The sequence below is a fragment of the Raphanus sativus genome, unplaced genomic scaffold, assembly GCF_000801105.2.
Source record: "Raphanus sativus cultivar WK10039 unplaced genomic scaffold, ASM80110v3 Scaffold3137, whole genome shotgun sequence".
Taxonomy (NCBI): domain Eukaryota; kingdom Viridiplantae; phylum Streptophyta; class Magnoliopsida; order Brassicales; family Brassicaceae; genus Raphanus; species Raphanus sativus.
The window spans coordinates 1-12,179 of record NW_026618444.1 but is presented as its reverse complement, the minus strand read 5'-3'; the positions used below and the strand labels follow the sequence as shown (position 1 = coordinate 12,179).

The 12,179-nt window shown below is 37.9% G+C and overlaps 3 protein-coding genes and 1 long non-coding RNA gene across 6 annotated transcripts; 1 reads left to right on the top strand and 3 right to left on the bottom strand.

Moving 5' to 3' along the window:
- Positions 1 to 65: 65 nt before the first annotated feature.
- LOC130506346 (myosin-11-like) lies at positions 66 to 3,067 on the bottom strand (the record flags this gene model as incomplete). Its single annotated transcript, XM_057000986.1, has 8 exons — positions 2,891 to 3,067; positions 2,275 to 2,672; positions 1,976 to 2,073; positions 1,022 to 1,126; positions 743 to 871; positions 529 to 672; positions 306 to 451; positions 66 to 222 (listed from the first exon to the last, which is right to left on the bottom strand). Coding segments are annotated over exons 4-8 (579 nt in total), but the record flags the coding sequence as incomplete, so codon positions are not given.
- Positions 3,068 to 3,792: 725 nt separating this feature from the next.
- LOC130506344 (UPF0725 protein EMB2204-like) lies at positions 3,793 to 5,591 on the bottom strand. Its single transcript, XM_057000985.1, has 6 exons — positions 5,500 to 5,591; positions 5,274 to 5,423; positions 4,873 to 5,053; positions 4,679 to 4,791; positions 4,505 to 4,591; positions 3,793 to 4,407 (listed from the first exon to the last, which is right to left on the bottom strand). Exons 1-6 carry the CDS (start codon positions 5,551 to 5,553, stop codon positions 3,979 to 3,981), a joined length of 1,014 nt encoding a protein of 337 aa, XP_056856965.1. The 5' UTR covers positions 5,554 to 5,591; the 3' UTR covers positions 3,793 to 3,978.
- A 408-nt stretch (positions 5,592 to 5,999) lies between these two features.
- Positions 6,000 to 8,670, top strand: LOC130506343 (uncharacterized). 3 transcript variants are annotated; one of them, XM_057000982.1, is made up of 7 exons: positions 6,000 to 6,018; positions 6,187 to 6,249; positions 6,371 to 6,631; positions 6,725 to 7,192; positions 7,277 to 7,614; positions 7,688 to 7,775; positions 8,196 to 8,667. In XM_057000982.1, exons 3-7 carry the CDS (start codon positions 6,371 to 6,373, stop codon positions 8,367 to 8,369), a joined length of 1,329 nt encoding a protein of 442 aa, XP_056856962.1. In that variant the 5' UTR covers positions 6,000 to 6,018; positions 6,187 to 6,249; the 3' UTR covers positions 8,370 to 8,667. The 3 variants fall into 3 exon arrangements, with proteins under 3 accessions (XP_056856962.1, XP_056856963.1, XP_056856964.1); XM_057000984.1 differs by lacking the exon at positions 6,000 to 6,018 and having other exon boundaries at positions 6,113 to 6,249; positions 6,371 to 6,415; positions 6,500 to 6,631; XM_057000983.1 differs by lacking the exon at positions 6,000 to 6,018 and having other exon boundaries at positions 6,101 to 6,249; positions 7,688 to 7,766; positions 8,196 to 8,670.
- A 1,390-nt stretch (positions 8,671 to 10,060) lies between these two features.
- On the bottom strand, positions 10,061 to 11,393 carry LOC130506345 (uncharacterized). The gene is made up of 3 exons (XR_008941976.1): positions 11,222 to 11,393; positions 10,606 to 11,003; positions 10,061 to 10,404 (listed from the first exon to the last, which is right to left on the bottom strand). It is a non-coding gene; the product is annotated as an uncharacterized LOC130506345 (long non-coding RNA).
- Between the last annotated feature and the right edge of the window lie 786 nt (positions 11,394 to 12,179).

The following is a 12,179-nucleotide window of genomic DNA, read 5'->3' as shown; positions in this document are numbered from 1 at the left end:
AACAAACAAGTTAGTGGACTGAGCTCGTAAATAAGAAGATCACACAAAGATAGAAAGGACATTACTTCAAGAACTTGTTGCTCAACAGTCCTTCCTTCTGTAACTGCACGACCTCCTAAATACGCAAGGTATCTCATAAGCATCTTAGTGGTTTCAGTTTTTCCTGCTCCGCTCTCGCCACTTACAAGAATCGAATTGCTTTTCCCTTCGTTAATCATGGCCCTGAGTGTACATAGACAAAGGGCTTCTTAGGCTGACAACTTATATGTGAATTATAATATATATAGACAAGTAGTTAAAATCACCTGTATGCAACATCAGCGACTGCAAAAACATGAGGATTTAGTTCTCCAAAAGGTGCTCCTTTGTATTGTTGCATCATATGGGCATCGTAGATGTGAGGCAACCGTTGAAAAGGATTTATCGCTATAAGGATGTTTCCTGTGTATGTCTGTCATGAAAAAAATAGATTCTACAATCAAGACTGAAGGTCTAAACATATCTGTAAGTAAGAAATAAAGTACTAACATAGATCTCATTAAGTTCATATCTGATCTTTAAGTTCTGAAGGACACCAGGTTCGTGAAGGTAAGACAGCTTTGTCATGTCATCAACACCACCTGCAGGAGCTTCCACATCCTTTGGGTATATCTTTGACAACTTTGCAGTTATCTGTAAATTAAAAGAGTTATGGGATCATATTACTACAGGTGACAAGTTGAAATGTTAATGATTGACTTGCCTTCTTTCCAGTTGTGGCTTGGATCACAACTTCTTGTCCAGTGAGCTTTTCAACCTCACCATCAATCCAAGCCACGTCTGAGTCTTCAACCCAAACATGAGAACCTACAATAATATTTACTGGAGTTCCCTGCATTTTACCAAAAGCGTCACAATAATGTAAAATGTTAAAAGGAACAACAACAATGTTCAATATGAATCAGCCAAAAAGCTATCGATAATCTTAAGCTCCCTAAAACTGAACAATCAAAAATGTAAACTGTACGTTCACGTAGCGTACCATTGTTCAATATCGGTGAGTCTTTTCTTCTTCACAATGATTACAAGTGAAGGTGATCCATTTTTCCGCAGTATAGTGACTTGTTACGCAAGAAACATATAGAATCTGTAGATTCCGAGACAAACAGACACACCGGAGAGGGATTCAGACAATCCGATTACAGTTTCAGACAAGACCAAAAATCAAATCACCGATATATTACCCCAATATAAAGACGTTCAGAGGAATAAAGGTCACCACACAGAACAAAAAAAAACGATGGGATCACCAGAAACTGAAATAGAAACATGAAACTGGGAGGAAGAGAGAGAGAGAGACTGTAGGAATGAGTAAACAAAAAAAAATAAGAGAAAGAGAGAGTGACATTGTTGTTGCATCCTTCGAGTTCGGTGGGTTTCTTCTTTCATCCCCGTGGAATTCGCGCCAATTTGTGGACCCTAATCACTCACTGTCTCTTGCACTCCACGTACACTCTCTCTCCTTCAAGAGTATCTATTTACCCTCTCTACCCCTCCAAGTCTCTCAAGACATCATTTTCCTCCCAGAATCACTAACTGTGATTTATATAAATCCAAAATTAGAACAACAATTCAAACAAATGTCCAATTAACTCCATAGTTTACTGGATATAAGTTTTCTGTTTGGATTAAAATAGACACTATGATGGGTTTTGATTAGTAACACAAGTTGATATCGATAAGAAAAAAATAGTGGTAAACAAACAATATTATTAAATTTTATAATCGAACAGTATATTGGAATGATGATACTGATGGAAAAGCTTTGGCCATTGCAAAGGAGACCAAGTTTATAACCCAATAATGTAAGCACAGTATGGCGGCTTTTCCTCAAACAAATACACCAAAACATAAAGAAAATTGATTTCATTTTACATTCCCCAAATCTAGACTTATGAAGCATGGTAGTATGATTAACTGTCTTTCATATACTCACAGTTGAAAACTATCGTGGTGAAGGAAGCAGGAGCTGGTTCAAAGGCTTCAACACTTACGGTCGTCAGCTGAGCAAAGGACGGCCGCAGATTCGGGTCTCTGTCCAAACACAAAACATTAGTAAGAGCACATTTGTCACCTCTTTGCAGATTATGTTGAGTGTTTTGAGTTTGTTCACTTTAGTCAGTCGATAAGTAAAGAAGTTCATTACTAGCCCATAAGCAGACATATGTTCCACTGTAAAAGGAATTATGATAAGAAGAGAGAAACTAAATCCAGAGAGAGGGTTCGGGAAATTACCTTGAAAAGCAGAGCAACGATGCATGAAGAGACCAATACAAATCCAAAAGAGAATACGCAAGTGTTCAGTGCTGCCTTGAACTTAGTGATTTTCTCAGTCCACCTTGTCAATACTACACTGGAATCTTCCGAAGATCCACCCATATGCCCTGTGACAAGTTCAACCAGCCTCTGTAACACAGCTGGAAGGACAATCCAGTGCAATTTGTAGCAACTCATCTAGGGAAGTATCAATGGGGTTGATTCACAACTACAGGGCTCCATGATTGCTTTCAAGATCTTCAGAGTGATGGCATTGGGATATCTCCCTGCTTCCCTGAGTCTGTGGATAAGGCTGTAAACGTCGTAGAAACCATCAACAACATTCTCCTCATATCATAGTCAAGCACACCACATTCCTAGCAAAGGTATAATACAAATGATAAGTGAAACCAATCCACAAGAAAAATGCTAAGTTCGGCAGTTACAGATTCAAATACACGCCTAGCTATGGACTCTGATCAGGCTCAACACAGCTCCGATTCATTATGAGCAAGACTCGATAAGCAGATTAGAAAAAGTACGTTGAGTGTGGTGACGTCAGCAATTCCCTAGAGAAGAAGAAGCGAATGCTTACCCTCTCGGCAACCACCTCCGATGAATCTCTCCTTGACTCCAACCATTTGACGGCTTCCCAAGCTCAGAAGCTTCGCCGCTCGGATCTGATGCTTCTCCGGAACCTCACTGGACTGCGGATGATCGCTAGGAATAAGAGAGGGACTAAGTTGCTGGATTTTACGATTATGCCACTGTGTTGACCTTTCGTTAAATGAAGATGAAGCAAGAGGGGAAATGTGACACGTCACCAACGACCCCACACGCGGGAAACTTTTACGCTGCTAAGTGCTAAATAACTACAAGATTTTGTTTTAGAAAAGTCCCTGAGTTCTAATTTTTATTACAAATAAGCTCACTAAGTATTGATAGAAGTGATTGACCCGGATAATGAATGCTAGAGTACCAAGAAATTAATTTGAAGATGTATCTGTTTCCATGTTACAATCAATTTTTTTATTACTAAATTTATTCAAATTTTTCATATCTTACAGTTTCATCAAAATTTCTAGTGTGGAAATTTATATTTTACACTCGTTTTAAGATATAAAAGGCTATTGTCCATTAATCTATACATCTCTATTTATTCATGTTACTGAGATATTACACATCAACCAAAGTTACAGACTCCAAACAGCATTCGCTTATGTAACAAGATTTCAATGTACTTACTAAAAAAATATAATCGGAAAAGAAAAAAAAATACAACTACAACTCTCAAAGTGTTTATTAAGATTAATATGGTATTTTGAATAATAAGTTTGGATAAAGGTTTCTCCTCGTAACGTTGATTTTGGTGTTTGGTTTCATTGGAAGAGAAAGATTAGTTCGTATAAGAGTGGTTTCTTCTCCTTTTTAATCAACATAGATGAATTTAAGATAATTAATTAGGAGGATGAAAGCTTAAGTGAAAAAGAAAGAAAATGAAGCAGACCGATGAGCATTGTATATCTATAAATAATAATGCAGTGATATTTTAGTAAGTCACGTCATCAAAGAAGACAAATGCACCTACTACAAAATGACATAGTCGATCATTAATTAATAGTTAACTCCATCAGATCTACATTTTCATTATATCATCAGACCTGCTTGATAAATGGCGAATCATCACTGACGACGGGGAGCAGAAGCACGGCTTTTGAATGCCTGATGACACATGGGATCAGATAAACGCCACAGCCTGTGGACACCTAAACGTTTCTTCTTCTTCTTGCAACGTTTCTCAGTTTTTCTACCATCCGAGAGATGCATGGAACCTTTCTCAGTTACTTCAACACCAGAAGCCGTCTCAGTCTCAGTACTCAAAGTTTTCTTCTCTTCACTCCAGTACTTACCCATGAACTTCAAACCTCCAGTAGATTCATTGAAAACTCGTCTGACTATAGCTTTGCTATCACATGGCTCGCCAGTCTCAGCTTTGGCAAAGTCTCTATACGCTATGTAAATAACCACGTCTTTGGAGTCAAGTGTTGGGGGCTTCACATCATCAAGAGTCTCTACAGCTACCTGCACAATCTCCAACTGGGCCAGATAATGCTGCAGCAATAGTTTGTACAAGTTACTTCAACCACATGTTCATTATATTAGTATTTATCATGTCATTGATATTAAAAAAAATAAATGAAAAACTTACATCAGTAAGATCCCTTACGTGACTAACGAGTGCAAGTTCCAAATAAAGTGAAATCCAACCATTGTTTTGCAACTCAGATTCATTCACCTGCAAATGGCAAACAAAACATATATGAATAACCAAAAACAAAAATGATGTGAGTGTGTATTTAACTTTTTTTTTTTAAATGTTTACCATGTAAAACCGTTTAGCATCACTAAAAGCAAGTGGCCAATCAGGTAATGGGTTGATTACTGTATCAAGACGCATTGGTTCACAATGTCTACGCAGGTACGGCCTTGGACTCACTAATCAAAGTTATAATAATAATCAGGAAGTGACATGTACTCTACTCTAGAGACTAATACATCAGACATCCAGAGATTTACCGCGAGGTCTAGCGATAGACACAGCCAAATCTAAACAGCCAATCCTCCTTTCATTAACGAGAACCTGAAAAGGGAATTTCTGAAAACCGCTACGAGCATCCAAAGTGATGTAGTATGAGGAAGCACCGCAATTAATCCTCATGTTGAAACTCTTTAGCCTACAGAACTTTAGGTTCTTTCCCTAGAATCAAAAAAAAAGAAAAGAAAAGAAGAGACAATTAATTAAGCATGTGATGTTTGTATCCAAGTAAAATATATATAGAGCATATCCAAGTAAAACATATATAGGTTACAGAGCTTTAGGTTCTTTCCTAAGAATAAAAAAAAAGAAGAGACAACTAATTAAACATGTAATTAAAGTGTAAATATATAGAGCATATATCTCTCGGTTAGAATTTTACCTCCAAGAGATTGTATCTGTGAACTCCTAATTTAGCATAAAGCTTCACCAATTGAGGATAAGCATAATGAGGATACTTGCCTTCACAGTCAAAATGCATCAGTCTGTGGTGAGTGTACGTCACTGGAATACCGCCGGGATAATCAAAACCCTAAAGACACATTAAAAACAATAGTCCATATCTCACTTCAAGCTCAAAAGTTACCAAATAAACAGGAAATCCTTACATCTGATTCCTCCGGTGGTGGTCGGCCACTCTGCAGACAACTCATCTTCTTCATCGGAGTTACAAGGATGCGGCGGATGCTTTGGATCCGTTTAGGCAATCGACAGAATATATATTATTATGTTAAAATTAATTAATAATAAAAAAATCAATACTGGGCCTAAATGGGGCCTTCTTTACAACTCAAACACATACTAGGCCTAGAGATATAAGGAACCCATAATTTAAGCTTAGGTAAACCTAACAAAATCAAATTAAAATTAGGGAATGTGATTTGGCTTTTTTTTTTCTAAAGTCCAAATTTGTCGACAAGCTAAACAAGTAGTTTTTTAATTAACAAGAAATAATAATACTATAGTCTATCAGCTATACTAGCCGTAATCAATACATTTAAACTTAATTATGGCACAGGGTTTGTTTTGTTGTTAATCATCACGTGACATCTTCTTCATCACCCCCTATATATAATGTCTCCTCACTTGCATTTCTTTGGTGGTTTTCTTCGCTCTCAGGGTTTAAGGTGAGCTGGCTGCCAACACCTTCCTCTCGATTTCACTAGGGTTTAGGCTCTGTTTCTGATTCACTCCTCTTCTTGTTTTGCTGATGCGAAAATCCTAACTACTACATCTTTTTACATTGTTGCTTTCTCAGGTTCTGACTAAACCCTAATTTCTCTCTTCTGTCTCAGGCTCTTATTAGCTTACTCACGCGTGGAACCGTTCCCTGTTGCTACATTCGTCTTCAACCACCGGTAACTTTCCCCTTTTGTCCCTTTTTTTTTGCGGTCTGATTTCTTTATCTAATCATCACATATGTTCGTTGCTAAGTCGGATCTGTCTCTTTTGGGTTGTTTTTTTTTTCTTATTCTGAAGATGGGTAAAGGAAAGAAAAAGAAGGGGGTTTCCCTGGAACCTAAGGTGCCTACAAAACCTGCTAACTGGAAAAAGCTTCCAAAACAGTGTTTGAAAACACTTGCTGACGTTGGATTGTGTGAAATCAAGGATTGGGCGTTGAAGATCATCATGGATGATTGGTTATGTAGAGAAGCTAAATCCACAGACCGAACAGGACCCTTTCACATCTCATGTTATGTTCCTACGGTTGCGTTTTTGTGCTGGATAGTTTCGGACCCGGTATAACACTCTTTCCTTTCTAATGCCTTCATAAATGTTATACGTAGATGTCTCTGCTCTCATTAATTGTTTTGATATATGTATTTTTTTTAGGTGTTCACAGAGCTTTTGAAAGGAACCAATTGGAAAGATGTTCTAGGTTATATCCGTGACCAGTTCTACCACGTCATCTGCTGGGCCTATGCCTCCTCTGATCTGGTCAGCGCCGTAAGAGTCATCCGCAAGTGGGAGGATCGATACATTCCATTATCCCCTTGGTATCTATCCTCCACTGTTGCTCCAGAGAAGCTTGGTACTTGTAAATCTGCGAATCCAGGGCATCGTTGCTATGAAAGTACCATGGCTAGGGCTTTAGCACACATTGCTAAAGAGGGAATCCCAGATGAGTGCCCAGAAGATTGTATCTTTAACTGTTGTGAGAGTCCTCCCACTTCAGCGAAAAAGACCTATATCAAGCATTTTCTCACCTTCAAGACATTAGAGAAGGCTTTAGCCCACTTGCACATACAGCCCATCGGTGCTTCTTTGGTCGTTTTCTCTGATTTGGCGAAACCAACTGAGGTAAAAGTTACATAGAAATATTCTACTAGTCATGGAACTTTTTTTACTTTTATATATAAACATATTTATTTTACTTGTTTGCAGGATATTTACTATGGCCCACTATCAAAAAAATCAGTTTTCGTGGGCTATCATGGGGTAGATATTGTTGCCATAGAGATATTCAGGGGAGAACTTGTAGCGCTTTGCAAGATGAGCAATGGAACTGAGGTTGCCAATCAAGGATATGTTCGAGTGTCTCTCCGAGTTATGTACATGCCCATTTTCTGTGATATTGCTGATGCTGTTCATCCTACACTCAAGCCACAACATCTCCTTTCTAATTTTTGTTGCCCATATATGGATGAGGCTCCAAGAGAAAACCTCAAGCGGAAGCTGAAACAAGATCACGACTCAGAAACAACAAAAAAGCCTCGTCATGCGTAAGTATCAATAGATAGATGTCATATATATTTAACAAAATCTTGATCATCTGTTTTTTCCTTTGTGTCGCAGAGATGAACCTAGCAGTTCTAAAACCCCCTCTGATCTGATTCTGGATGATAACGAGAACAAAGGTCAGCATCGCCAAGAGGTGAAGAAGGTCTGTTTCTAGTATCTATTTGATATCTCTGCTTTTCACTACAGATTCCGTGTCTTACTGTTTGTTCATTTGGTAAATTACTGTTGCATCCAAAACATACTTAAGATAGACTCCACTTTGTGTCCATTGTTGGCATTCTGAAAAAATACTGAGTCATTCTATGTGTCGAAGGTCTATTTCTAGTATTTGCTATCTCTGGTGTTCATTACAGTTTTTGTGTCTAGTAGTTTGTTCAATTGGTAAATTAACGTTGCATCCAAAACATAGTTAAGATAAACTTCACCTTGTGTCTGTTGTTGGCGTTTTAAAAGTCATTCTACGTATTAAAACAATTAGAAGCCGTGTGTACTAGATATAGACTGGTTGAGCTAGTTGGTTTTCCTGAAACTTATTTTTTGAGGTTTGTTTCTTTCTTTTCAGACTCCAAAAGTTCTGGACAGAAAGGCACAGCGACGGCTTCTGGAGAAGGAGAGAAAGGCTGAGGAAAAGCTTCTCAAGAAGCAAAGAAAGCAAGAAAGGAAGGCTGAGGATAAGCTACTAGCGAATGAAAGAAAGGCTAAGGAGCTTCCGAAGAAGGAGAAGAGCAGTGGCTGAGAGGTAGCTGCTAATCAACTATTTTGGAGCAATGAGGAGAGAAAGGGAAGAGATGGTTTTTTTCTTTAATATATTTTACCCCCTTGTGTATCAATCAGTCTGAAAAGGGGAAGAAACTAATGTTTCAACTTAACATCTTCATCTCTCATTGCTAGCGGTATTTTGTTAGGATCGAGACCATAACTTAATTATTTAAGCAAACTCGCCTTCTTTTGTCAGGCAAGGAACATCATTTGCTACTTCTGCTTCTTGCCTTTAGCTGTTAATGCAGGAACCATAACAAGTCTCTTCCTTTACTTAAGATTTGCTTGAACTTAGTGAGAAACCCTTATCTTAAGTTGTCACTTATGAATTGTCAATTGGGACGGCTTGATTTGTTAATGTGCTTGTCAAACTTTGTAACTTTCAATTTGATTGTACGGTTATGCTCAACTCTGTTCAGGCCATTCCTTATTGTAGTGAAGATGTTTCAAGTTTTTTTTCCCAGGCTATAAAGTTGGGTTTATGATCATTAGGTCAGGTGAATTAGGCTGTCGATGATTATACCTATAGGTATCTTTACTTTTACTTAACATGAAAAACTAAATGCACAAGTTTAGGCATAAAATGAGGAAGTCCTAAGTTGGATTTTGCAATAAATCTCTGAACCAACGTATAAAGACTTTTACTCAAATGAAAAATTAGATGCACATAGAGAAGGGTCTGGTCTCTAAATAGTTTCATCAGTGGGTAACTGTGTATCTCTTTTCTCAGAAACTCGGTATGTCTTGCTCATCATCCATCACTGATGAGTATCACATCATCAGGTACACTCTGTGAATTCTTTTTTTTTTTCCACTTGTGGACTTAGCAGCTGTCACAGAGATGCCCTCCTTCAGATGAATCATCCATCTCCATCTTGCTTCCTGGGAGGTGTTCATTTAAAGCCAATCCCAAACTTTGATGCGCCAATCTATACACAGAACTAAGTTTTCCTTCCACAGCCTCGAGAAGAACATTCGGTTCATCCATATCATAGCGAAATAGATAATATTTAGTAACCCACGGACACGAACACAACTGCTTTACATGAGTCAAACATGAATACTTCTCTGGCGAACAACGGTAACCAGCAGCGGAGAGGGATTCAGACAATCCGATTACAGTTTCAGACAAGACCAAAAATCAAATCACCGATATATTACCCCAATATAAAGACGTTCAGAGGAATAAAGGTCACCACACAGAACAAAAAAAAAACGATGGGATCACCAGAAACTGAAATAGAAACATGAAACTGGGAGGAAGAGAGAGAGAGAGACTGTAGGAATGAGTAAACAAAAAAAAATAAGAGAAAGAGAGAGTGACATTGTTGTTGCATCCTTCGAGTTCGGTGGGTTTCTTCTTTCATCCCCGTGGAATTCGCGCCAATTTGTGGACCCTAATCACTCACTGTCTCTTGCACTCCACGTACACTCTCTCTCCTTCAAGAGTATCTATTTACCCTCTCTACCCCTCCAAGTCTCTCAAGACATCATTTTCCTCCCAGAATCACTAACTGTGATTTATATAAATCCAAAATTAGAACAACAATTCAAACAAATGTCCAATTAACTCCATAGTTTACTGGATATAAGTTTTCTGTTTGGATTAAAATAGACACTATGATGGGTTTTGATTAGTAACACAAGTTGATATCGATAAGAAAAAAATAGTGGTAAACAAACAATATTATTAAATTTTATAATCGAACAGTATATTGGAATGATGATACTGATGGAAAAGCTTTGGCCATTGCAAAGGAGACCCAGTTTATAACCCAATAATGTAAGCACAGTATGGCGGCTTTTCCTCAAACAAATACACCAAAACATAAAGAAAATTGATTTCATTTTACATTCCCCAAATCTAGACTTATGAAGCATGGTAGTATGATTAACTGTCTTTCATATACTCACAGTTGAAAACTATCGTGGTGAAGGAAGCAGGAGCTGGTTCAAAGGCTTCAACACTTACGGTCGTCAGCTGAGCAAAGGACGGCCGCAGATTCGGGTCTCTGTCCAAACACAAAACATTAGTAAGAGCACATTTGTCACCTCTTTGCAGATTATGTTGAGTGTTTTGAGTTTGTTCACTTTAGTCAGTCGATAAGTAAAGAAGTTCATTACTAGCCCATAAGCAGACATATGTTCCACTGTAAAAGGAATTATGATAAGAAGAGAGAAACTAAATCCAGAGAGAGGGTTCGGGAAATTACCTTGAAAAGCAGAGCAACGATGCATGAAGAGACCAATACAAATCCAAAAGAGAATACGCAAGTGTTCAGTGCTGCCTTGAACTTAGTGATTTTCTCAGTCCACCTTGTCAATACTACACTGGAATCTTCCGAAGATCCACCCATATGCCCTGTGACAAGTTCAACCAGCCTCTGTAACACAGCTGGAAGGACAATCCAGTGCAATTTGTAGCAACTCATCTAGGGAAGTATCAATGGGGTTGATTCACAACTACAGGGCTCCATGATTGCTTTCAAGATCTTCAGAGTGATGGCATTGGGATATCTCCCTGCTTCCCTGAGTCTGTGGATAAGGCTGTAAACGTCGTAGAAACCATCAACAACATTCTCCTCATATCATAGTCAAGCACACCACATTCCTAGCAAAGGTATAATACAAATGATAAGTGAAACCAATCCACAAGAAAAATGCTAAGTTCGGCAGTTACAGATTCAAATACACGCCTAGCTATGGACTCTGATCAGGCTCAACACAGCTCCGATTCATTATGAGCAAGACTCGATAAGCAGATTAGAAAAAGTACGTTGAGTGTGGTGACGTCAGCAATTCCCTAGAGAAGAAGAAGCGAATGCTTACCCTCTCGGCAACCACCTCCGATGAATCTCTCCTTGACTCCAACCATTTGACGGCTTCCCAAGCTCAGAAGCTTCGCCGCTCGGATCTGATGCTTCTCCGGAACCTCACTGGACTGCGGATGATCGCTAGGAATAAGAGAGGGACTAAGTTGCTGGATTTTACGATTATGCCACTGTGTTGACCTTTCGTTAAATGAAGATGAAGCAAGAGGGGAAATGTGACACGTCACCAACGACCCCACACACGGGAAACTTTTACGCTGCTAAGTGCTAAATAACTACAAGATTTTGTTTTAGAAAAGTCCCTGAGTTCTAAATTTTATTACAAATAAGCTCACTAAGTATTGATAGAAGTGATTGACCCAGATAATGAATGCTAGAGTACCAAGAAATTAATTTAAAGATGTATCTGTTTCCATGTTACAATCAATTTTTTTATTACTAAATTTATTCAAATTTTTCATATCTTACAGTTTCATCAAAATTTCTAGTGTGGAAATTTATATTTTACACTCGTTTTAAGATATAAAAGGCTATTGTCCATTAATCTATACATCTCTATTTATTCATGTTACTGAGATATTACACATCAACCAAAGTTACAGACTCCAAACAGCATTCGCTTATGTAACAAGATTTCAATGTACTTACTAAAAAAATATAATCGGAAAAGAAAAAAAATACAACTACAACTCTCAAAGTGTTTATTAAGATTAATATAGTATTTTGAATAATAAGTTTGGATAAAGGTTTCTCCTCGTAACGTTGATTTTGGTGTTTGGTTTCATTGGAAGAGAAAGATTAGTTTGTATAAGACTGGTTTCTTCTCCTTTTTAATCAACATAGATGCATTTAAGATAATTAATTAGGAGGATGAAAGCTTAAGTGAAAAAAAAAAGAAAATGAAGCAGACCGATGAGCATTGTATCTATAAATAATAACTAGATTTTGACCCGCCC

What these genes read in the sequence shown, in the direction of transcription:
- LOC130506344 (XM_057000985.1), bottom strand. Translation starts at nt 5,553, where the DNA reads ATGAAGAAGATGAGTTGTCTGCAGAGTGGCCGACCACCACCGGAGGAA. An exon ending in CACCACCGGAGGAATCAGAT is followed by an intron (nt 5,424 to 5,499) that starts GTAAGGATTTCC and finishes ATGTGTCTTTAG; the next exon opens with GGTTTTGATTATCCCGGCGG. An exon ending in ACGTAAGGGATCTTACTGAT is followed by an intron (nt 4,408 to 4,504) that starts GTAAGTTTTTCA and finishes CTATTGCTGCAG; the next exon opens with CATTATCTGGCCCAGTTGGA.
- LOC130506343 (XM_057000982.1), top strand. Translation starts at nt 6,371, where the DNA reads ATGGGTAAAGGAAAGAAAAAGAAGGGGGTTTCCCTGGAACCTAAGGTG. An exon ending in ATTTGGCGAAACCAACTGAG is followed by an intron (nt 7,193 to 7,276) that starts GTAAAAGTTACA and finishes ACTTGTTTGCAG; the next exon opens with GATATTTACTATGGCCCACT. An exon ending in ATCGCCAAGAGGTGAAGAAG is followed by an intron (nt 7,776 to 8,195) that starts GTCTGTTTCTAG and finishes CTTTCTTTTCAG; the next exon opens with ACTCCAAAAGTTCTGGACAG.